At 45.5% G+C, this 24,421-nt stretch overlaps 1 protein-coding gene across 1 annotated transcript in view; it reads left to right on the top strand.

Moving 5' to 3' along the window:
* Window positions 1–253: 253 nt before the first annotated feature.
* The window catches only part of LOC117976442 (keratin, type I cytoskeletal 14-like), a 29,476-nt gene continuing 5,308 nt past the window's right edge, over window positions 254–24,421 (top strand). Inside the window, exons 1-3 of the mRNA XM_063598613.1 lie at window positions 254–873; window positions 9,021–9,103; window positions 9,226–9,605. Coding sequence (XP_063454683.1) covers window positions 352–873; window positions 9,021–9,103; window positions 9,226–9,605 — 985 coding nt within the window. The 5' untranslated portion in view covers window positions 254–351. The remainder of the gene's footprint in view (window positions 874–9,020; window positions 9,104–9,225; window positions 9,606–24,421) is intronic.

A 24,421-nucleotide genomic window follows, 5' to 3' on the forward strand; every position in this document is an offset into this window, starting at 1 on the left:
AGCCCAGTGTGCGGGTTCCTGAGGGCTGGGACTCCCGGGGCCCCATGGGAAAGTGTAGCCTGCAGGCCCATACCTCCCCCTGTGAATCACGCCTGGCGGGACAAGAAAGCCCAAAACACCCCAAACAATGAGTTTCCAGTAAAATATGACAGACATGATGAGGCGGAGGAGAGGAGGGACCTGGCTGGGAGTTGGTGCTAGCCTGTGGGTGATGAAAGCCAAGGGGAATGGAAAGTGCCAGGCCCGCCCCCTACCCATGAGTATAAAGCACTCGCATCCCTTTCCAATTTACCTGAGCACCTTCTCTTCACTCAGCCAACTGCTCGCTCACTCACCTCCCTCCTCGGCACCATGAGCACCTGCAGCCGCCAGTTCACCTCCTCCAGCTCCATGAAGGGCTCCTGCGGCATCGGGGGCGGCATCGGGGGCGGCTCCAGCCGCATCTCCTCCGTCCTGGCCGGAGGGTCCTGCCGCGCCCCCAGCACCTACAGGGGTGGCCTGTCTGTCTCCTCCTCCTGCTTCCCCTCTGGGGGAGCCTACAGGCTGGGGGGCAGCTATGGCAGTGGCTTCAGCAGCAGCAGCAGCTTCGGTAGTGGCTTTGGGGGAGGATATGGTGGTGGCCTTGGTGCTGGCTTGGGTGGTGGCTTGGGTGGTGGCTTTGCTGGTGGTGATGGGCTTCTGGTGGGCAGTGAGAAGGTGACCATGCAGAACCTCAACGACAGCCTGGTCTCCTACCTGGACAAGGTGCGTGCCCTGGAGGAGGCCAACGCTGACCTGGAGGTGAAGATCCATGACTGGTACCAGTGGCAGCGGCCTGCTGAGATCAAAGACTACAGTCCCTACTTCAAGACCATCGAGGATCTGAGGAACAAGGTGGGTGAATGGGCAGCAGAAGGTGCCATTCCAGCTAGCTCCTTCTGGGAACAATAGATGCCCCAGGACACTGACACCTTAAGATTTCTCTATAGGACAGAGCCCACCCCAGATCCCTTCTTTCGAGGTCTTGGATGCCCTAAGAGCTGATCAGTGAGAGGATGCTCTCTCTTCCCCAGCCTGCTCATCCCCTTCTGATGTCAAATCCTCAGATCAAGTGAGATCAGTGATTCCTGTCCTTACATTTTACAGAGGAAGCAGTTGAAGCTTTGAGAGGTGCTGTGACCAGCTGCAGGTCACATAGCAAATTAATGGCAGAGCCAAGGCTGGGGCCCTTGTGTCCTACCTTCCAGCACAGGGGAGGAGCGAGGCTCTAACGGGACCAGGCAAGACATCCAAACCGCTCATTAGCTCACTAGTCTGGGCTGTGGCTGCCACCGCCCATAAGCCTTGGTACAGTCTGGTCCCTCCCCACAGCCAGGCAGGCATGGAGAGCCTGCAGAGACAATCAGTGTGGCCCCTTGACGTGCCCTGCACAAAGGGAGCCTGGCAGGCTTGTGCCCTGACTCCAGCCCCCTCCTCCCTGCTCCCACCGAAAATCCTTTGCTTGACTTAACCCACTGCCCTTTAGCCACACAGGACTCCTGCCCTGGCAGTCACTTTGCTTGTTTCCACCTCAGGACATTTGCACATGCTGTATGCCCCTCCCCTTTTTCCTTCTCCTGGCTCACTTCTCCTCCCCCTTCACTCAAGTGTCTCTTTCTCAGGGAGAAGGTCACTGATGCCCCCAACCATGCCACACCCTTTATTATGTGCTCTCCATTCCCCCACCAACCATGCTCACCTCAGTTGTGAATTGCATGTTTATTTTTGCAGGTCTATTTTATCCCATAACTGTTCATCAAGATAAGGGCTTGCTCATTACTTTATCCCCAGCACTCAACCTCATCAAAATAAGGGCTTGCTCATTACTTTATCCCCAGCACTCAACCCAATGCCTGGCACATAGTAGGTGCTCAATAAAGGATGAATCTGAATTTACAGTGAGGAAACAGGTTCAGAGAGGGGAAGCAACTTTCCCCAAATAAGTGGAAGAATCCGGCTTTACACTATGACCTGCCTGGCTCCGAAGCCGGTGCTCTCAGCCTCCCTGCTAGGTGTGTCCCAGCAGACACAAGCCTGGGGTGCCTAGACTCAGGTGGAGGCACCTATGCAGGCCCACTCCATCCCCTCACTGTGGTCTGATAGGGTCTGGCTGGGCAGAGTGGTGGCAAGTGCCTGTTGTATGAGAAAGAATCAGTGTTGACAGACAGGTGCAGGTACCCACAGCCTTGCACCAGTGGGCAGTGCACACCTGCCTAGATGGCTCATGGAGGCTCCAGGGGAGGAGCCGTGACTCAGCGGGTGCTCCCTCTCCCAGCAGCCAGCCACATGCTGACTCAGGTCCCTCACTTGCCCCACCTGGGGATCAATGACAGACAGCAATGGGGAGTAAGTTGAGGGTGTGGGAAGCAAGAGGGCTCCCACGACCAGAGCAAAGCTGTCCTTGTGCTGCCTCCAGGTCCCCATGTCCCCAGTGGACGATACCTTTGCCTCTGGGGACACCTTGCAAGTAGGATCTTTGGTTCCCTCTCTGTCCCTCTGTCTGCCTATCTGGGTCCTTGCAGCCCTTCTCTCCTACTCCATCCACTCCCCAAATGGAGGGCCTGCATTTGGGATGCTGGCACTGGGTCCAGGCTGCAGCCTTGCATGGTGGCTGGAGAGGCAGTGTTGATTCTCACTGGGTCTCAGGTGCCGGGGTGTCATGGGCTCTATGGTTTCCATTCCTGGTTCATTCTTTGGAGGGTTCCCATGGGAGGTGTTGAAGTTGGGGCTCAGAGGGCAGACCCTGAGCTCTGAGAGGCTGGAAGAATGAGCCATGTCACATGACCTAGAAGAAATCATTCACTCAGGCCACGGCTGTTGGCCTTCCTCATCCCTGGCGCCATCTCGCCCAGTCTGCCTCCCATGCCAGGCAGAGAGCTTGGGAGAAGGGAAGAGATGGTGCCCTGCTGCAGCTGGAGCAAGACCTCCTATCTGGACCGTAGGAGCTGCAGGCACAGCAAGCTCCTCTTCCTATTGGAACAAGGCCAGATGTGGGGGGATGAGGGCCAATGTGGCAGGGGTGACATGTGGCCAGCAGTTGGGCATTCATCTAGGGAGCCCTCTGTCTTTTTTTTTTTTTGAGACAGAGTCTCACTCTGTCACCCAGGCTGGAGTGCAGTGGCACGATCTCTGCTCACTGCAAGCTCTGCCTCCCGGGTTCATGCCATTCTCCTGCCTCAGCCTCCCAAGTAGCTGGGACTACAGGTGCCCACCACCACACCCAGCTACTTTTTTGTATTTTTAGTAGAGACGGGGTTTCACTGTGTTAGCCAGGATGGTCTCGATCTCCCGACCTCGTGATCTGCCAGCCTCGGCCTCCCAAAGTGCTGGGATTACAGGCGGAAGCCCTCTGCCTTTATGGCCCTTGGCAACAGTGCACAAAGGGTCTTCTCATGAGGAAACTGAGGCCAACTTTGAGAACCACAGAGGGAGGGAGGATGAAACTGGCAGGTGGCCCAGCCCTGGCTGGCTGGGGAGCTACTGCGCTCTCCACCCCACAGTGGTCCTCATGCACAGCTCACTTTCCCTGGCAGCTGGGAGGAATTCTGAGGGATGAAGCCTGCTGCCTTGGGCTGAGTGAGGCTTCGGACAGGGCTAGAGGGTGGGAAGTGGAGAAGCGGGGTGAGGACACGGGTTGGAGTTTGGCACCAGGGCTGGAAACCAGGGCCATCTGTCAAGAGGCTTGGCTGGCCAGGGGTGCCCCAGCTGGGAGCTTCTGCTCAGTCAGGCGGGTCTCAGCTATTCTTAGGATCTCCCAACACAGATACATTTGCAGATGACAGAGCAGGGTTCTGGAAGTGCCACTGTGCTAGCTCTCTCCAGGGTGGCCCATCCATAGCACCACCGACTTCCCCATCCAGCTCAGGGACCTGGGACCTGGGGCTTACATCCCGACCAGAGTGGCGGCATCAGCATGGGCATGGGGAAGAGGGTAACTTCCCAGGCCTTGGAACACATTGCGGCAGATTCTGGGCTTCCCAGCAGAGCTTGGCAAAGACCTTGAATGGTTTAAAACCATTTAAGAAAGTAGAAAGGGAATCAATTATACCCACTGGCTTTGATCTAAGAGTCTTCCATGTATTAACCATTCATAAAATGCCTTCAGTATTCTTTGAATATTGAATAAAAGAGAATTATATTCTCTTTTAATTTTCAAAACTTAAACTACCTGTTCAATTTTTAATTTAACATATTTTGTACCACCTATTTAAATATTTATTTAACACATTTTGGTAAATTAACTCACCTTTCATTTCAATAAATATATTTATAAAGGAAATCTTACATTACTACCAAATAAGGAAAATCATAATCACTTGCCAGAAGCAGAAGGAAATGACATACAGAAATACTTAACTTCTAACTAGATGCTGTTACTTTCTAAAGGTGCTGAGCCCAAAGCTGGCTCTCTTTTTTTGAACAGGGTGATTGACAAGTGTGGTGGGGCGTTACAGAGGCCATAGTGTCCAAATGAGATTTCATCCTTGACTAATCAGAAGATTGAGAAATAGAAAAAGAGGCCAGGTGCAGTGGCTCATGCCTGTAATCCCAGCACTTTGGAGGCTGGGACAAGAGGATCATTTGAGCCCAGGAGTTCAAGATCAGCCTGGGCAACATAGGGAAACCCCATCTTTATGGAAAAAAAAAATTAGCTGAGCATGGTGGTGTGTGCCTGTAGTCCCACCTACTTGGGAGGCCGAGGCTGGAGGATGGCTGGAGCCCAGGAGGTCAAGGCTGCAGTGAGCTGTGATCATCCCGCTGCACTCCAGCTTGGGTGACAGAGTGAGACTCTGTCTCAAAACAAACAAACAAACAAACATGAAAAAGGAAATCTTCTCTCCAAGTGCTTCAGTATTATTATTATTATTATTATTATTTTGTGTTTTTTTTTTGAGATGGAGTCTTGCTCTGTCGCCCAGGCTGGAGCACAGTGGCATGGATCTCACCTCACTGCAACTTGTGCCTCCTGGGCTCAAGTGGTTCTTATGCCTCAACCTCCTGAGTAGCTGGGATTACAGGTGTGCGCCACCACGCCCGGCTAATTTTTTGTATTTTTAGTAGAGACGGGGCTTTGCCATGTTTCCCAGGCTGATCTCGAACTCCTGAGCTCAGGCAATCTGCCTGCCTCGGCTTCCCAAAGTGCTGGGATTAGGCGTGGGTCACTGCGTCCGGCCACTTCAGTATTATTTAACAGTCGCTGAGCATCAGTTAAAAGCTCCTCAAGAAATACCAGTCATCTATGCTGCCTACACATGCAGGCATTGCCTCTTTCAGGCCCTTGCTGACCATCCTGGCAAAGAGATTTCCTTACCTTTAGCTCCTTTTCAGCAATGAGCATCTTTCGGGAATGACTGGTATCTTTCTTCCATCTCGTATGTGTTGGGATCCTACTTGGACCAGACGTGGCGCTGGGCACTGGGGCAAGTACAAGATGAGCAGGGGCAGGCTTAGAGGAGCTCTTGCTGCCAACAGAGAGAGCTTTCTTCTTTTTTTTCAGTACGTGAACTTTTATTCTTCATCAAGTGCTTCATAGAGCCATGGAGATAAGTGTGAGGCACTATAACAGAGCACAGTACAAACCCAGGGGGCGAGAGTACAGGAAGACGGAGGAGGAGGCACTCAGAGGGGTCACTGAAGATGAGTAGTTTTCTGTGTAGAAAAGATGGAGAGGGACATTTCAATTAGAGGTCATTGCAAGTCCCGAGTATTCTTAGAGGGAGGAAGGGCATTTGGGGAGCATTGTACGATTTTCTAGGGGGTCTGGGGGATGGTGGGAGATTGGGCAGGAATGGAAAGATGGAGATGGGGCAGGAATGGAAAGATGGGGATGGGCCTAAGTGCCAGGAAAGTGGACTTTATCTTGAGGGTGGAGGGAAACTGGTGAAGTGATGTTGTCAGACATGGATTAGAAAGATCATTCTGGCTGCTGTGCAGGAAGAGTCAGAGGGACATGGGAGAGGCAGGGAGGGCAGTTAGAAACTCATGGCTAAGGTCTGGATGAGGGCAGAGTTGACGGGGAGTTAGGGGGCTGAATGATCAGAGGCAGCCGAACATTTTTTGAGCATTTCTCACCAGTCTCTTACTAGGAGATGGACAAACTATTCATATCAATCTTTATCAGAGGAGAAAACTGAGGCACAGAGTAGTTAAGTAACTTATCAAAGTCACACAGCTCATGAGCACGATGGATCCAGCTCATGAGCTGGATGGAGCTCAGGTAGGCACACCGGAGACCAGTGTGTTCCTCACCATTCTCTTCTGGCCTTGGTGACCAGAATATACATCCAAGTTTCTGCCAGGAGCCGGGATAAGTCATACATCTCTGTATCCCCTCCCGAGCTCTGTATGGGGTAGGCACTCAACCAAGGTCAATTCCACACTCCCTGCTGGGCCCTGCAAAAGGACCAGGACAGTCGAGTCACTTGCATTCCTGCTCAGAGGTCAGCTAGTGTCAGCACCACCTTGTTTATTTGGTCCACTTTCTTCTTCCGGCCCTTTGGGTGAACTCTGCACGCTGTCCTTGAGCGCCGGCAGGCACAGTCTCAGTGCCTCTTTCCATCTTTTGGCCATGCCAGTTGTCTCCTCATCAAACTGGAGTCTCCCAAGGGCAGAGCCTTAGTCTCCGCAGAAAGCCTTGAGGATCCTGACAGCAAGGACTGGTTTTCATCCATTTGGGGCTCTACAAGGGCAGGGGTTGTGCCTCCCCCTCCTCTGTGATAACTCCTTAGTACCCTAGTTCCGGCTCAGCCCACAGTGGGCACAAGGTGGGAGCAAGGAGGGATGAGGGATGCAGACAGCAATGATCACCAATAGAGGAGGTGACTATGCTCCTGTGAGTTTCTATCCCCAAGAGGCTAAGTCTCAGACCTGCTGTTAGGGCCAGCCGGAGACCAGACTCCAGGATCTAGGTCACCCCTGTGGCAGTAGAGCTGATTTATGGTGGCCCTGACAGCCTAACATCATCAAAATATCCCACACAATGGAGAGAGGCTGGGCCACCCCCAGGCAGTCACCAAAGGATGCTGAGCCTGGGGCAGCCTGGCTGCCTCCGTATCCCAGACCTCCCTCGGGTCTGTGGGGGGAGGCTGGCAGAGACCAAGGGCACACCCAGGTGTGCCACCTTCAGCTGGGAGTATAAGTAGGCAGCCCCAGGGACAGCTCTGTACCCTGCACTTGGGAGCCGGTAGCACTCCTATCACTGCTTCTCAACCCGTGAGCTACCAGCTGTGTCATGAGCTGCAGACAGTTCTCCTTGTCCTACTTGAGCCACAGCGGCCGGGGTGGTGGGGGTGGCGTGGGCAGTGGGGCCAGCATAAGATCTTCCTATAGCCGCTTCAGCTCCTCAGGGGGCAGTGGAGGAGGGGGCCGATTCAGCTCTTCTAGTGGCTCTGGTGGGGGAAGCTCTTGTGTCTGTGGGAGGAGAGGTGGCAGTAGTTTTGGCTACAGCTACGGCGGAGGATCTGGGGGTGGTTTTAGTGCCAGTAGTTTAGGCGGTGGCTTTGGGGGTGGTTCCAGAGGTTTTGGTGGTGCTTCTGGAGGAGGCTATGGTAGTTCTCGGGGTTTTGGAGGTGGCTTTGGTGGTGGTTCTGGAGGTGGCTTTGGTAGTGGCTATGGGGGTGGGTTTGGGGGCTTTGGAGGTGGTGCTGGAGGTGGTGATGGTGGTATTCTGACTGCTAATGAGAAGAGCACCATGCAGGAACTCAATTCTCGGCTGGCCTCTTACTTGGATAAGGTACAGGCTCTAGAGGAGGCCAACAATGACCTGGAGAATAAGATCCAGGATTGGTATGACAAGAAGGGACCTGCTGCTACCCAGAAGAACTACTCCTCTTATTATGACACTATTGATGATCTCAAGGACCAGGTAGGTGCAGGAAGCCGTCTCTGTCTCGGTCTGTTTCTCTTACATTCTTTATCTTCCAAAAAAGGTAAAATGCTAAACTCTAAACTCAGAAAATAACCAGGGAATCCACCTTTTGGAAATGTACCCTTTCATCAGAAACAAACTTGTGTTTGGTTTCTGGGGATCCCAGGATAGGACTTTGGCCTGTGCTCTGAGCATTTATTTCCTCTTCCTCAACTTTCAGAGTTTGGGCAGAGCAGAGAGGAGGCCTGGGTTAACATGAGCTGAGCTGGGACTGGATGTGGAACCTCCTTTAAGTCTGGTCTAAGTCAATACTCTCTCTTCCTTTGCACTTCTCCTGGGCTTCTTTAGGAGTGTATCTTGATCTTTTAAGGTATTTTGGACCCGATTGTACATGTTGATTATTCAAGTGATGGAGAAGATCCAGAACTCTGGGAATGGAAGCTATCTATTCATCCATCCATCCATCCATCCATCCATCCATCCCTCTCTCCCTCCACCCACATGTCTATCTATCTATCCATTTATTCAGCCACTCAGTTCAGTGAGTGCCTACCCTCAGGGTTGCTCTGGATACACATAGTGATGTGCTAGACTTTGTTCTGGTGGAGCTCACAGTCTGGCTCTTCAATATTCTCAGTGATTCCTCTTGTTTTAACTTCTGCACGTCTCTGGATGTGCTGTTTCTTCTACTTCAAATCTCTTCCATTTATTTACTAATCTTACATCTTAGCCATCCTTCAGGGCCCAATTCAATTGCCAGCCACCTCCTTCCTGAAGTCTTTCTTGATCTCCCATTGCCATAAGCCACCTCTCCTTTCCTTGAACTCTTTTAGGACACTTTTGACTTTGTAGTCAATGGTGGGCTCCTTGAGGAACAGGATGTCAGTAATCTCTAAATCCTACAATGTCCTTTGCAGTAGATCTTCAAATATTTGTTGGATGAATGAGTGAATGAAGGCCACACCAAACATCTTCGCTGAAGGCTGGAAGGGGTCTGTGCCATGTCCCAGCTGTTGGAAGTTCCTCTTGAGAATCTTCCTGGATGGAATCCTCACCTCCTGTGGCTTTGCCTGGCCTCTTGCCCTCCCAGCAGTGGTCCACAGCATGATTTCATGGCTGTGTCCTTTTTTTTCAGATTGTGGACCTGACAGTGGGCAGCAATAAAACTCTTCTGGACATCGACAACACTCACATGACACTGGATGACTTCAGGATAAAGTGAGTCCTGCTACTCTTTTCCTCTCCTGTCTTCAGCCCTTTCCCTGAAACCTCAGCACTCTGGAGGTCCTGGTAGGGCCTGGTTCCCTCTTGATTGTTTTCTACCCCTGGCTGGTCTGCAGGTTCGAGATGGAGCAAAACCTGCGGCAAGGAGTGGATGCCGACATCAATGGCCTGCGGCAGGTGCTGGACAATCTGATCACGGAGAAGTCTGACCTGGAGATGCGGTATGAGACTCTGCAGGAGGAGCTGATGGCCCTCAAGAAGAATCATAAGGTGGTAGGGTGCTGGGGCTTATGGCTTACCGGGGAGAGGGAGGAGCAGAAATGCAGAGACAGCAGGGGAGCTTTGGAGCATTACCTGGGAGACACCCTCTCCTTTGCTCTTGAGGACACTTTCAGCTTCTCCTTGGCATCACCTGTGGTAGTGGGTGGGCTTTGGCTTCACAATTGTGTCCCCTTTTTGTACCCTGGGGGGACCAGAGGGAGAAATCTGAAAGGTGGTGCAGGGGACTTTATCCCTGATTTTATCTCCCTTTCCTCCATGGCAGGGAGGAAAAGTTTCGAGTGGTCAACAGTGTCAAATGCCATGAATAGGTGGTGGATGAGAGAGGGAAAGCCACTGGAGTTAACTCTGTGCATGTGTGCACATGTGTATGCTTGCTTATATTTGGAAAGACCTACAATGTTACTGAGTTCTTATTCTGTGTCAGGAACTGTGTCATGTGCTCTACAAGTATGACCTCATTTCTTGGGTTGACTGATGAAAAATAAAAGAGTGTATGACAGTGGTAGGGATAGAACCAGAGTGCTGGAGGTTAAGGAAAGGGTGAGTGGGTGGATACAGGCAGTCATTGCAGAGAAGAAAGCTGATGCAAAGAAGGAAATAGAATGTTAGGTAGAAATGTAAGAGGAAGGGAAGTCTAGGGAGCTCACTTAGGATGACTTTGATTTCAGTAAGGTGGGAGGCAAGATTGAGTAGAGGGAGCATGAAAGAGCAAAGAAGGTATGTGACAGATGTTGTGGGGAATGTGATGGGGGAGCCAAAAGCTACATGTGTAAAATGATATAATTGAGACCTCTTCTATCAAGGCTCAGAAGGGCAGAAAACACAAATACAGAGGGCAGGGGTTACTTGTGTATTGGCAAATGGTTAAGGTGGTTGAGAAATTGGTGCTCCCAACCCCCTATTCACTTTTTCTTAATCTTGAATTTACAATAGCTTGATTTCTTTCAAGATCCTATTTCAAAAAGACAATTGTGACAGCTAAAAATCCCTCCTCTAGATTGGGATGTCATTGATGTGTTGTCAGAGAAAGCTTTGGAGGCTTCCAGCTCCCCTCCGCCTTCAAGAAATCTGAAAAGAGCCGGGCGCGATGGCTGACACCTGTAGTCCCAGCACTTTGGGAGGCTGAGGAGGGTGGATCATGAGGTCAGGAGTTAGAGACCAGCCTGAATGGTGAAACCCCCTCTCTACTAAAAATACAAAAAGTTAGCTGGGCATCATGGCGCATGCCTGTAGTCCCAGCTACTTGGGAGGCTGAGGCAGGAGAATTGCTTGAATCTGCCAGGTGGAGGTTGCAGTGAGCCGAGATCGCACCACTGCACTCCAGCCTGGGCGACAGAGCAAGACACCATCTCAAAAAAAAAAAAAGTAATCTGAAAAGAAAACTAACTCATGTAAGTAGGTCCATAGGGCCATTGTCTCTGCCCCTCCCTAAGTGGCTTTCATGCAGAAAAGATAACAGGGAGTGTGTCTGACCTACAAAGAGATGGAAGATTGGTATAGGGTGATGCTATCACATGAAATAGTCTGGGGCTAGGGACAATTGAAGAGATTATACTGCGGAATGAAGACTAAGCCTGGCTGATTAATAACAATACAAAGATGACAGCCACTGAGCTCAGGGATCATAAAATTCCTAATAGTGTTTGCAGTGTGACTCTCAAATCATTTCTGTGCAGATTCTGTCTGGCTAGTGAGTACTGGAAATTTCAGATATTCATAGGTTCTTATCCCCATCTAAGTCTTCGAAGAGTTTGAAATCCACTGTGCTTTCTTTTCCCCTCGCCTTGTTTTTCCTTTATCCCTTCCCTTGAGTTCTTTCTTTTATAGATTTTGCTGGGTACATTTAAGTTTGTAAGCTACACTGAGAAAGAGCAGTTCTGAACACAGTCATGAGTAAAGGCAATGAATTGGCTATTTCAAGGTTGAACTGGGGAGTCAGCTTTGCTACTAACTGGCCATGTAAGCTTGGACAAGTTGTTTCCCTCTCTGGACTTCAGTTTCCACATTTTTTAACTGAAGGGCTTAAACTAGATGAACTAAGGGTGTGTATTAGAAGCGAAAGGCAGTATGTTTTTGAAAATCTGGATTCCCAGGTCCCCTTGTTGGAGCCTCATTAGATATGGAGTAGGGCCCAGGTATCTGTGGTTTTATAAAGTGATTTAATTCCCCCTTAAACTTCTGCCGTGATTGAGGGCTTCCTGAGGCCTTCAGCAGAAGAAGATGTTAGCACTATGCTTCTTGTACAGTCTATAGAACCATTAGCCAAATAAACCTCTTTTCATTATAAATTACCCAGCATTTGGCATTCTTTTATAGCAATGCAAAACAGACTCACACAAGGGATCTCCAGTTCTAGCATAATATGAGGGGAGGGTCAGGGGAGCAGGGGGTAAAGAAAGAGAGAGCACATACACGTTTTACTCTCTGGAAAGGAGGCTATCTATTATTTACACAATTGAAAACTGGGGAGCCAAGACAATAGTGTAATATTTTCACATTATTAATGTATAGATGTGTTTTGAAAGACTTAGCAGTTAATGCACATGGGCACTCACCTGCTTTTCCCAGAGAAATAACAAAATTGGAAAAGAAACAGGGCAGAATAAAAGCAGGGCCTTCTTCAGGTAATGAATATAGACATGTACCAGTCATGGGCTCAACCCTCAAGAAGCTTGAATTTTGTGCCCCATCTTTTCCTAGCTTTCTGACACTTGGTAAGAACTCCCAGACCCACTGACACTTAGGTATTCAGACTTACTGTGTTTAGAAGTGTTATTCTGCCAGGGAAATTTGCATTTTGAGGAACCTATGCCAAGGAACTTCATTTTGAACCAATGTTTATGGGAGAAATGTGGGGAAAGGCTGCCTGCCAGGAGGCTGAAATCTGGTTTTTGGATGCCCATGATGATGTGGGGGGAACCAAATAATTGAGAGTCTATAGTGGAAATGGATGCCTGCAATGGGCGTCAAGAATAGGGCAGGGGGCTTTAAGAAGCAGTGGGGAGTGGGCCTTTGTATAAACCCTACATGGTGAATTGTTCACTCCAGTAGTAGCTGGACTAGAGATAGGAGGTTAGGGAAATCAATGTGGATGCTTCAGGGTGAAGAATTCCTAAGCACAAATTTTAGTTTGTGGGACAACTGAGACGGCACACATATCCAAGTTCCATCCTTTTTGAAATGGATTGTTGATAAGGCAGTATTTCATAGTTGTTCCACTGAAAGGAAAAGTCCATCTCAGCCAAGTGGACTGTAAAATCAGACCTACAGGCTCCTTATCTCCCAGTAACTCCCAAATCCCTAAGGTGTGAGCTCAGGCCTGACCCAGCGCCAACAATGTGGCTTGGATGTGGCTAGAAAAGCCCCAAGCACTCCCCACGGCTGGCTATTTGCCATGTGGCTCCGTTAGCAGTCAAGAGGAGATTCTCCTCTAGGGCCTTCTTGTTGCACAGAGTAGTTGCACACTCTCAGGATAAAGAGCTGGCTTATAGCTGTTTGGGACTGGAGGGGCAAGTTCTTTACTCTCAAAAAGCGACCCTACTCATTGCCCCTCTCTAGGCAGACGTGCACTATCTCAGCTTCCATAATTCTCTATTTAAAATGCAGTTGCTCTGCAAGCATTCACACCTTATTATCATCTAAAATCTCTTGAGCTGCTTTTAGATGCTTTTTGAGAGTGAGGCTCTGGGTTAACAGTTTAATGCAGTGGTATTTCGCATGGTCCGCAGACCAGCCGAAGCAGCAGCGGCAGCATCTGGGTACTTGTTAGGCATGTAAACTCTCAAGCTCTACCCAGACCTAAAACTCTAGACGTGAAGCACAGTAACTTGTGTTTTAACAAGTGCCCTAGGTCATTCTGATGCATGCTAAGGTTTGAGAACCCCTGGCATAATGAGAGGAATTTGGGCTTTGGGGCCAGACACACCTGGGTTTGAATCTGATCTCCATACTACCTAGGTAACCTAGGATAATGACAAGAGCTAATATTTATTGAATAACGTGCCGTTTATCAGATAATGTGCTAAGCACATTTAAGGGCTTATCATGTACATATGTATAGGGGTGTGTGTGTGTGTGTGTGTGTGTGCATGTGCGTGTAGAATTCCTATGGATTAAGATACTATTTTTATCCTCAATTTAGAGGTGAGGAAGCTGAAGCTCTGTGAGTTGCCTGAGATCCCATAGTGGTGGCGCTCAGCTCAGGTAATCTGGCTCTAGAGTCTGAGCTTTTAAATTTCTACTCAACCTAAGCCTCAGTTTCCTCATTTGTAAAATGAGGCTAGTATTACCCTACTTTGGAGTTTTGAAGAATAGAAATAATAAATCTTGAGACCAGTTCTCACTAGGCAGTCTAGAGCAAATGCTTTTAGAAAGAACCCCTTCTGTAGAATCTACAGCATAGATGGTGCTTTTTCATAAAGATGTCACCCATAGTGTAACTAGGGCAGCAGGAGAGAGGCACAGCTGTAGGAAGAGTCACACAAGCTGCAGCTTTAATCCAGGCTAGGCCCCTTCCTGCTTACCATCCCCACCTTTCACCCAGGCCTAGTGGAGTTAAGGGAAGCAGCCCTCTCTATGGAAACTCCTCCTCTGTGGTGATTCAGGTAGACCCCAAGGGATCACCTTACTTGGAAACTGGGGCTGTACTGCACTCCTCCATCGGTGATCTCTGGTGAGAACAAGATTGACAGAGAGGCTTCTCTCCCAGACATACCCTGCAAGCAGTTTAGAGATCCACACACCCTGTTAGTGAAAATGACAGGTGACGTGGGTCTCAGAAAAATGCCTCTTCTTTTCTCATCTTCCTTATAGCTCCTAATTGGCTTGGGGAACAGGTGTAAGAGAGATTCCTTCCTATGCTTCCTATTGAAAGGTTGCCATGGAGACCAGGCCCAGCCTTTGCCTCTGCCCTATTGGCAGTGAACAAATGGCTCCTGGGCTCTTATCCTCATTATTGCAAACCCCCTTTCCAGTGGCTCTCCCTATCTCAATGTTGCCTACAGTAGAATAAAAGTAATTCGTTCATTTAAACTTTGTTAGTTGAGCATCTACTATGTGCCAAGCACTGTTCTATTTCTGGAGAATCAGGGGTGAATAAAACAAATGCCTCTTGAACTAAATTAAATTGAATCAGATTGAACAGCTCATCCCTGGGCGAGACACTGAACTAACTCAGTGGTGCAGAGGATCCCAATTGATTTCACAATAATTCATTTCACAAATATTTATTAAGCACTTACTCTGGACAAAGCACTATTCTAGCTGCTGAGGATACAGCAGTGTCTAAAGCCTTTGCTTTAAGAGAACGTACTTTCTTAAAGAGGAAGACATAAAATAAGTAAATATATAAGTAGGATAATGATATTAGATGATTATAAGTGCTATGAAGGTAATAATTTAGAAAATGACTAATGGGATATAAGGCTACTTTAAACAAAGAGGTCAGATCTCCTAATGAATCTGATTTGAGATGAGAAAGATGAAAAGCAACTGGCCATGGGAAGATCTAAGGGAAGAACACTCCAGGCAGGGAAACAGTATTTGCAGAGTCTCTAAGCTGGAAATACCTTGGCTTATTCAAGGGACTGAAAGAAAACTGGAGCAAGGTAAATAGTAAAAAGAGTTAGGTAGAGGTTGCATCATTCAAGATCTGCTAGATCAAGGTAGTTTAGATTTTGATCTCATGTGATGTGAAGCCATTGGAGAGTTCTAGGCAGTGGACATACATGATATGATTTATGTTTTATAAGGATGCTCTGGAAAGCTGTGTGGAAAATGGACGTGCGAGGAAATGAGTGGAAGCTGGGAGATCAGTGGAGTAGAGATGGCAATGTTCCATTTAATTTTTTAAAGTTGTGACCAAGCAAGTGTGTGATATAAGCAACAAATTACAAAGACTGAATAGCATGCCTTGAGTTTAAATGAGTGACTTACAAAGGTGTCAGGCTATATTCATTATGCTGCCTCTCATCTCAATTAACTAGGACCCTTTCAGTTTAGAGCTGAGACCAAAGAGGTCTCTCTAATTTACAACCCTTTTTCCATTTGTAGGTACGTGTGTGGGTGTCTGTGTGTTTGCATATGCACGTGTGGCATCTCAGTGTCTTCTCATCTAGTTCTCTAAAATTAATTCTGACCACACCTAATTAATATATATCCCGAAGAACAAAATAAGAAAAATTGCAAAATTTAAAGTGATCACAGGGCTGGCTATTCTTATACTTGCAGAAAAAAATCCCAAAACCCAGTTTATGAAATCTTGGGCTTACAAACTAGATAAACTAGAAGATAATTATTCACATTACTCATTATTCTTTCTTATTGTTTGCTTTCCCCAGTCACTAACTTATTCCTTTAAATAGCAATTTCTCTAGCACAGTTAAGTTTTTTATTTACAAATCGTGAACCAATCATTACTGATCATTAACTGTGTGACAGTGGGGCTAGAGGGCAGGGGAATTCAATTAAATTCAACGAACATTCGTTGAGGTCTACTTTGTACATATAAGAAAGAAGGTAAGTCCTGGGGAAAGTACAAAGATCAATAAGGTTAATTTCTTGCTTCCTGGAAGCATGAAACTGTGTGAGGGAAGACAGCCAGTACACAACTAGTTATAACATGAGGCAGCCTAGAATAGAAGTCTGTTAAAAAAAAAAGTGCTATGAAACATGGAAAGAGCAATTTGTTCTGACTGGGAGAAATGGGGAAGGCTTCATAGAAGGGATTTTTTTTTTTCATTTATTCATTCAACAGCCTTCACCAAGCACCCACTATATGCCAGAAACTGTGATAGATACTGGGACTACCATGGTAAACAAGACCCTAGGTGAGCAATTACAATCTAGTGTGATCACATAGGCTATGTGAGGGAGAGTGCAGGGTGCTCTGGGAATACAAATGAATGGCATCAAGGCTAGCCTTGGACAGGCTTGGATAGGCTTCTTGGAGGGGTTATCATCTAAGCTGAGATAGAAGAGTACAGGTTGGCTGGGTAAGAGCTGTGGTGGGAATTGGGGACAGTGTTCTAGGCAGAGGAAGCAGCATCTGGTAAGGTTTAGTGGTGTGCATAGGGAAAGGAAGAGCGGGACAGATAATAGTAATTTTGAATTACTGAATGAATAAAAATAGTAATTTCCTGATATGTATTTGAATAAGCCATATCTCAAATCTACTGCAGGAGATTTTTGTAGAACTGCTTCTTAGAAATCAGATTCTTTTCCACTAGCCACTCTTAATGAATCGTCTTTGATTAAGACAAAGGAATACCCAATAATTAATAGTGCAATAGCTCTACCACACTTCTATATTCCTTCCTCAACCTGGGAAGGTTGAGGAAGAGGGGTGAGACACCCATTCCTGGGTATTTGTTTCTTCTGCAGCAGCATTGTGTCTTGTCATTGGGCTTCAGATAATGTTCATAGGATCATAGAAGACAGCAACACAAAACTTTTTTTCCCTGGAGATTTGCACCCCAAACCAATCCTTGTGGATCTGCTAGAGGTGACTGCCTTCATTTGGTAGCCCCTTTTGTGGGTCTTTTAGATGTTAATGAAGGTCTTAACACTTACTGACACGTTGTTGCAGAGAAAATCAAGACGACCAATTTAACATATTTCAAAAGCATTGTCTTGTAATCATTTATTATATTTAACTACTTAAACAGTCTCCACAAGTACACAACTCATTTCAAAAACTGAAAACAACAGAACTTTAAAAAACGTTTAAAAATAAAATGTAACAGATATACAGAAAATACATGAAACATAAATGTACAGCTAGCAAATTATTTTAAAGTGAACAACTGGCTAACCCCCACCCTGGTCCAGAAATAGAACTTTGCCAGTATATCAGAAGCCTTTTGTATGTCCCTGACCAATCATCATCTCTCTACCCGCTAAATATAATTACTATCCTTTCAATGTAATTATTTCACTGTATTTCTTTATAGTTTTACCACCCAACTATGTATTCCAAACCTATATATAATAGTGGATACATAAAGAATATATATAGTATATATACAAATAATATATAATTCTGTTTTCTTTTTGAATTTATAATGTAATATACTCTTTTGGCTTATTTCACTCAGCATTGTGCTTATGAAAGTCATCCATGTTGTTGCATGTAGCTGTACAAGCATGCCATTGTGGGCATACACCACAAGTTATTTATTCATTCCATTGTTTCCAGGCATGTGGATACCTTCTGTTCCTCAGTTATTATGAATAATGGTGCTTTGAAAATTCTTGTACCTGTCTTTTGACATATATATGCACACGTTGCTTTTGGGTATGTTTCTAAGACTGAATTTGCTGGGTTATAGGATGTACATAGATTCACATAATGCCAGTTTTCCAAAGTGGTTGAGCCTATTTACATTCCCTTCAGTGGCATATGAGAGTTCTTATTGCTCCACACCTTCACGAACACTTCATACTGCCAGTCTCTTTAATTACAGATATTCTGGTTGATATGTAGTGGTAACTGATTGTGGTTTCAATATGCATTTCCCTGATCATTAATGTGGTTGAACATCATTTTGTGTGCTTAATTGGCCACTGGAATATCTTATTTTGTGAAGCACCTATTGAAGTCTCTTGACCACATTTACACTGAAATAATGCAGTAATACTTCTGAGTGGATGTTAGAGATTATGCAGAATTTCGTCAAGGATTGTTGAACAACCTTATGTGGCTGGAGTACAAGGTGTATGTGGGGAACCTAAACCATGGAAGATGGGAGTGATGTGATCAGATTTGCATTTTAAAATACTTTCTTTGGAAGCAGTGTAATGAATGGATTGGAGGGACTGAGACCAGAGACAGTGAAACCTGTTGGGAGGTTCTTTCAATAATCCTTATAAGAAAACAATGGTGACTACGTTAGGATTGGGGTAACAGAAATGAAGTTTGAGAGATATTCAGGAGGTAGCAGTAAGAGAATTTCTAACTGATTTGTTGGGGGGAGTGTTGGGAAATAAGGGGCCAAAAATGACTCCCGGCTTTTAGAATAGGAAACACAGATGGTAGAGTTGAGATTGGATAGACAATGGATAGCATTTTTGACAAGCTAATGTTGAGGTTTCTGTGAGAAATCTGAACGGATCTCTCCAGAAGTCAATTGAAAATATGGATTTGGAGTGTGTGTGTGTGTGTGTGTGTGTGTGTGTGCATGCAGATGCATGTGAGCGTGTGTGTATGTGTTTTTCTGTGTGTCACATTTTCTTAAATGAAAATGGCTGATTGCCTAGTCCTAAGAATGACTGTTATTGCTTGGGAATGAAACAGAATATCTGTGCTTGAATGTTTAAGATTTATGGTTGCTTTAAATCAGGGTTTCTCAATCTTAGCGCTATTGGCATTTTGGGCTGGATAATTCTTTGTTATGGAAAGCTGTTCTGCATGTTGCAAGATGTTTAGCAGCATCCCTGGCCTCTACCCACTGGATGCCAGTGGCAGAATCCTTCCCAGTTGTGACAACCAAAAATGTCCCCAGACATTGCCAAATGTCTCCTGTGGGCAAAAGCACCCCCAATGAGAACCAGAGCTTCAAATGTTAATTTGGGTATTATCTGTATATATTATCCTATATAAAGATAATAGGTGACAGGTGATATATATGGAGAGAGATATATATATATACACACACATATATATGTGTGTGATAATATATACAGATAATATATAGATGACAGCTGAGAGCATGAGAATGAATAAAAGAGCCCATGAAAAGCATATAGCAAAAAAAGGAAGTTGGCTAAGGATGTAACCTTGAGAAATGCCTACTTATAGGGTGTGAGTGAGAAGCTAAGAAAGACGAATGAAGGGGAACAATCAAAGAGGTAGGAAGACAACCAAAAGACACAGAGGATTGGGAGGAAACCCTATCAATAAGGAGAAAGTGTCTGGTCAATGGAATCAAAGGGTACAGATAAGTAGACCTAGTAAGGCCTGGGAATAGGGGAGGCAAGGAACGGCTGTACTTTGCGGGAATTAATTATTTCACATACATACAGGACAGCGCCAGGCACGATACTGTGGAATAGTCATATGTTACCTCCTAAGGGGGAATGCTGCTGCCAAGAGCATTATAAAGGAGTAAACTATTAAAATACTTATCTCATTGTGCTGTAATAATTTGTTTATGTTTATTTATTATCTGATCTTCCTTGTGAGTATCTAGAGATAGTGACTTAAATATTATTCATCTTTGTATCTGCAATACCTATTGAGTGTGTGGCTTATAAATGGCTCAATAAATATGGGTTGAGTGAAGATATGAAAGTGTAATTTTCTTCCATTGTATTCCTTTGGGGCCAGAGAAATAACCAGAAAAAATTTTTGGCACAGAGACCCATGAATTTGGAATAGGCAAAACAACTATGATGAGCTGTTTAATCAAAGGGGCTATGAGATTTTAATCAGATATGGAGACAAAGGAGAAATTGGTAAACTGGAAGTAAGGGAGAAGTTCACCATCTTGATGAGGGTGAAATGACAGAGATAGAAGGATTGGAAGGAGGTTTTAGTCAGAGAAGAGGTTTTCCAAGAGGAAACAGTCACTGAGTTCCTACTCTGTGTCAGCACTGTGTTGGATTTCTCACTGACACCTTAGTACATAAATAAGTGGATAAACGAGAAAATTGGCACACATTGTTATAATTTATCCTCATAATGGCTCCATGGAGATGAAATGAGGCTCATAGTGGTTAAGTAACTTATTTCACATTCATCCATCAGACCTGATATAGGCCACTTAGTTGCAGCCAAGTGAAAGACTGGGCCCTCCCAAAGAAAGCTAGTGGGCCAGAGGGATATGTCAGGCTGCGTTTCAGACTCTTCATGGGGAGGATAGAGAAATTCCCTAAGGAAGAAGCTTTAAATCACAGTTATCAGGAGGGTATGGCAAACTGCAATGGGACTGGGCAGCTAGAGTTTCTAGGCGGAGTTGATAACTTGCAATATATGCAGGTTCAAATCCTGCATTTGTCATTTCCCAGCAAGTCACTTCAACTCTCTAAATCTCAGTTTTTAATCTGTAAAATCGTAAACTGAACCTTACAGGTTGCCATGAGGGTTATATGTGACAATAGATATAAGGAACCTTTGCAAACTAGAGTGTGTTATGCAAATGTTAGGTGTCATTATCATCTCCTATTTCTTTTTCCATTAAGACAATTCTAGGGACTCTTTCTATCCTGTGCAAGATGGGATCCATTTCGGCAAACTGCATGTAAACCCTTTAATATGATGTGCAGAGATATATTTATTTTCTTGAAAAAAATAGAAATGCCTTAAAATTGGCATTTGTCCTAAAATGTTAGGTCACACTGCATGCACCAGAGCTGTCTTCCTGTAGTAGGAACATCTTCAGGGGTTTTTCCAGCAAGGCAGGTTTACTAAGAACAGAGTATTCTGATTCCCAGTATGACCTTTGGGGTCAAGACACTTTCTGGGAGGAGAAGATGGAAGGAGTGAATAAGCAGCCCTGTCGTGTGTTCTCCAAAGTAATAAGCAACCTTCAGCCATCATTGCTGGAAAGTTGCTGCTCTCCATTTCTACCATAAGGCAGTTCGTTGGAGAATAAGATCAAGCCACTATTTATCTGGAGAGTACTTGGAATTTCCAGGTATTTAAACCACTTGCTCTGTATGTCTTGAACACCTACTATGTAGCTAGCTTTGTGCCAGTTGTGAATAACTGCTCTATACCCCTGATGAATGCACAGGAAAGGCAGAAAACCCTGTCATCAGACTCTCAGAGCAAAATGGATCCCACAGGCAGGGCAGCTGGAGTCCTGAGAAGGCAGCCATTATTGGGACTTGATATGATCTGCAGGGCAAAGCCTTAGTGAAGATAGAGATAGGAATAAATTTGACTAGGTTTCTCATATCTCTGTGGAAATTTTAATTTTTTTGCTTTTACCCAGCTTTCTATAGGAGTATGCATGCACATGCATGTGCACACTCACACATGCACAACACACATCCTGGATCATACAAATACCTTTCTTGAATACTCGGTATGTGCCAGGCACTGAACTAGGCATTGAGGGCACAATGATGGCCAAAGCTATGCCTCATTTGGCTCTCCACATCAGGCTCTTAAAATAGCTGGACCTCAAGTACTTTTAATCTTCAGTCTTCACAACTCGCTTCTTATTCTTGGCCCCAGCCTCCTTAGGGCTTCATTTTCTGGTTTTTCTTTTTCCCCATCACTTCTTTTTACCATTTCCCCCCACCACTTGCTTGTCCTCTTTATTTTCAGCCAATTGACAAATAAATGCAAATATCTACAGCTCAACCCTAAAGACATCCCTGAGTCGCCCCTTGCAGTTACTCCAGACTGCGTTCTACCCTAGAGCCCTCTTTCGCTGCCTTAGCCCTGCAGCAGGCAGAAAGCAGCACTGCTGGTTTTCTTCTCTGTCTTCATCATTGTTACATCAAACGTTCCCAAGTGTCTAAAGTCCCTTTTCCCTCCTCCTCCACTCCTCTGCCATGTTTATTAGTTCTTCATCTCTTCATCAAAAATCTCTTTAGCCTCCATGTCTTATTTTTCAGTGGCAATGAGCTTTCAGGCCATCTCATTCTTTTTCTCTGGGTTTTTGTCTAGTTCTCTGATTTCTAGTCTTTTCTCAGCTAGATATAAAACATGATCTAACTCTGGACAGCTAAAAAATATATATAGTGCCTATTTTGCTGCCTGGATTTCATCAGATTACATGTTTATATGTACCTTAGAGTGCCTTCAGAGAATCAGGTCCATTCTTAATTGTATGCGCTAATTGAGGTTATCATTGGTACTAATAAGCTCAGAATGATGTCCTTTTGGCTTAGAGATGTATTTAAGAATTTGTTTTACAGCCACCTCTGTTCCTAATTCTGTTTTTCCTGGGCTGATATTAGGATGAGTTTGCATTTCCCAAGCACACAAGCATTGTTGGCAAAGGGAGGAGGGAGCCTGGTGGTTGAGAGTGGAGGCGCCTGGATGCAGCCTCTGCATTGAAGGAGGGGCAAACTCGGACTCTAAATGACCACAGATAATTCAGAAAATAAAGGATCCACAGACTGATAATCAAGTGGCGAATGTGCTTTAAACACTGCGGCAGGCTTCAAGCTATGATGAAGTGTTTTTTGGAGTTGCTCTTGTTGCAGCTGTGAGGTTGCTTTTCATAACAGAGCAGAGCAGTACTGGGGACACTAACTAGGCTGCAGAGGCCAGACTTTGAGGGGCCACTAGCAGGTCTAATGTCTAGTGTCTAAAGGGTGGGGCAAGCCCAGGCCATCAGAAAAAGCTGATTGAGACTCAGAGGCCCAAAGGGTAGAGGGGTTCTCACAGTCAGGGAATTTTGGAAAATTAACTTATTCACTGTAGTCTCTACTAGGAACTGGAAGGTTCAGAGATCTAGGTCCAGCCTTATCCATATGGACTAAGATTTGGAGTAGGGCTTTAGGACCAGAGGAATATCCAATGTTAAGAAGGACATGAAGACAGACAGATAGACGCTCTGTTGTACTTCCTGAGTTAACATAGAGAAGTTGGAGAAAGTGGGAAGGAGGATAGGGATTAGGGAAGTGCTGTAACTCAGAGGTTATACAAAAACTTTGTGTTTAGCCCTAGCGCTGCCAATGAATTGCTAGTGAAGCTATTTTAGGTCCCACCAAGTGGTAGGGCTAAGGATGCAGATACTACTGATATTTCATCAAATTAAAGATGCACGCTTCTCTTTTCTTTGAAGACAAAATTGGCCTTGAAATCAATGACATTTTACAATGGCTCTCGTCATTTTTCATTTTTGGTGTTTTTGAAATTTGTATGCAACTTCTACTTGATGCCATTTTAGACTTGAAATGTACTATATACCTTGCCACAATTGGCTCATGATAAGGACAGGGCTGAGCTTGCAGTGACTCTAGCTGTGAAGGGTTGAGCTAATGAGGGTTGCTGTTCCTTTAGAATTTTGACAGCCACATCCCACTGTTGGCTCAAACAGGGGCACTGTCAAAACGAACCACAAATCTATACAGATCTTACAGGATCACAGGCTGATATAAGACACAGTTCTTCATTCTGCATTGCACCACTGGTCCTTGGGACCCAGGGGGAATCCTTCACATACATTACTGTTAAATTTAACCTTGTTTCATTTAACTCATCATCCCATTCATTCACTCAGCAAACATTTAATGGGCCAGGTTTTGAGCTGGGTATTGGAATACAAAGATAGCCCATCACCTCCATGTACTATAGGGGAAAAGGTAATCAAAAGACTGATAGATAAATACTAAATTAGAAGTGTGCTTAGAGTTATGTGGAAGCACACAAAAGGAATACTCAGTCTAAACTAAAGTTTGGGAAGGATGAGACTAGAGTGATAGATTCACTTAGCCTCTTACTAGCTTTGTGATCCCTCTATGCCTCACCCTCTTTATGGCTAAAATGGGGATAATAATAGCACCTACCCATGGAATTGTAGGGATAAAATGAGTTAATTCATGTGGATCTTTTAGAACACATTTTGGAGTACAGTAAGGGCTGTATAAGTGTTAAATAAATCAAGGAAGGCACTTCAGCAGCTTGATCTTGAGCATTTGAGCAATTTCATAAAATATTAGTTGCTTAAAAAGAGCAGGACAAAACCTGTCACGCAGAGTAGGGATAGAAAGAACATGGTACATTTTGAAATCTACCAGTTTAGTAGGACAGCATATGAACTGTGTATTGACAATACACAGCATCCCCAGATGGGCAGACCCCCGATGAAGCCTGCTTATTGGATCCTGACATCAGGGATAGCTGGTGAGCCCCTGTGCCCAACTGGGACCGGACTGACTTGGCATATGTACCTCTGGTTTTCCATCATCTTCCAACCCTGCTTGGCTTTGATCTTTGATGACTTCAGAGTTGGGGAGACAGACCTCTTTCCTCTCTCTGGCCGGGGGTGATCTCACACCCTGCATGATCTTGACTATAATAAAGCTTTCCTACTGCAAATCAGACTCAGACTTTGACTCATTTGTTCTTTG

Source organism: Pan paniscus, chromosome 19 (genome assembly GCF_029289425.2).
Source record: "Pan paniscus chromosome 19, NHGRI_mPanPan1-v2.0_pri, whole genome shotgun sequence".
Taxonomy (NCBI): domain Eukaryota; kingdom Metazoa; phylum Chordata; class Mammalia; order Primates; family Hominidae; genus Pan; species Pan paniscus.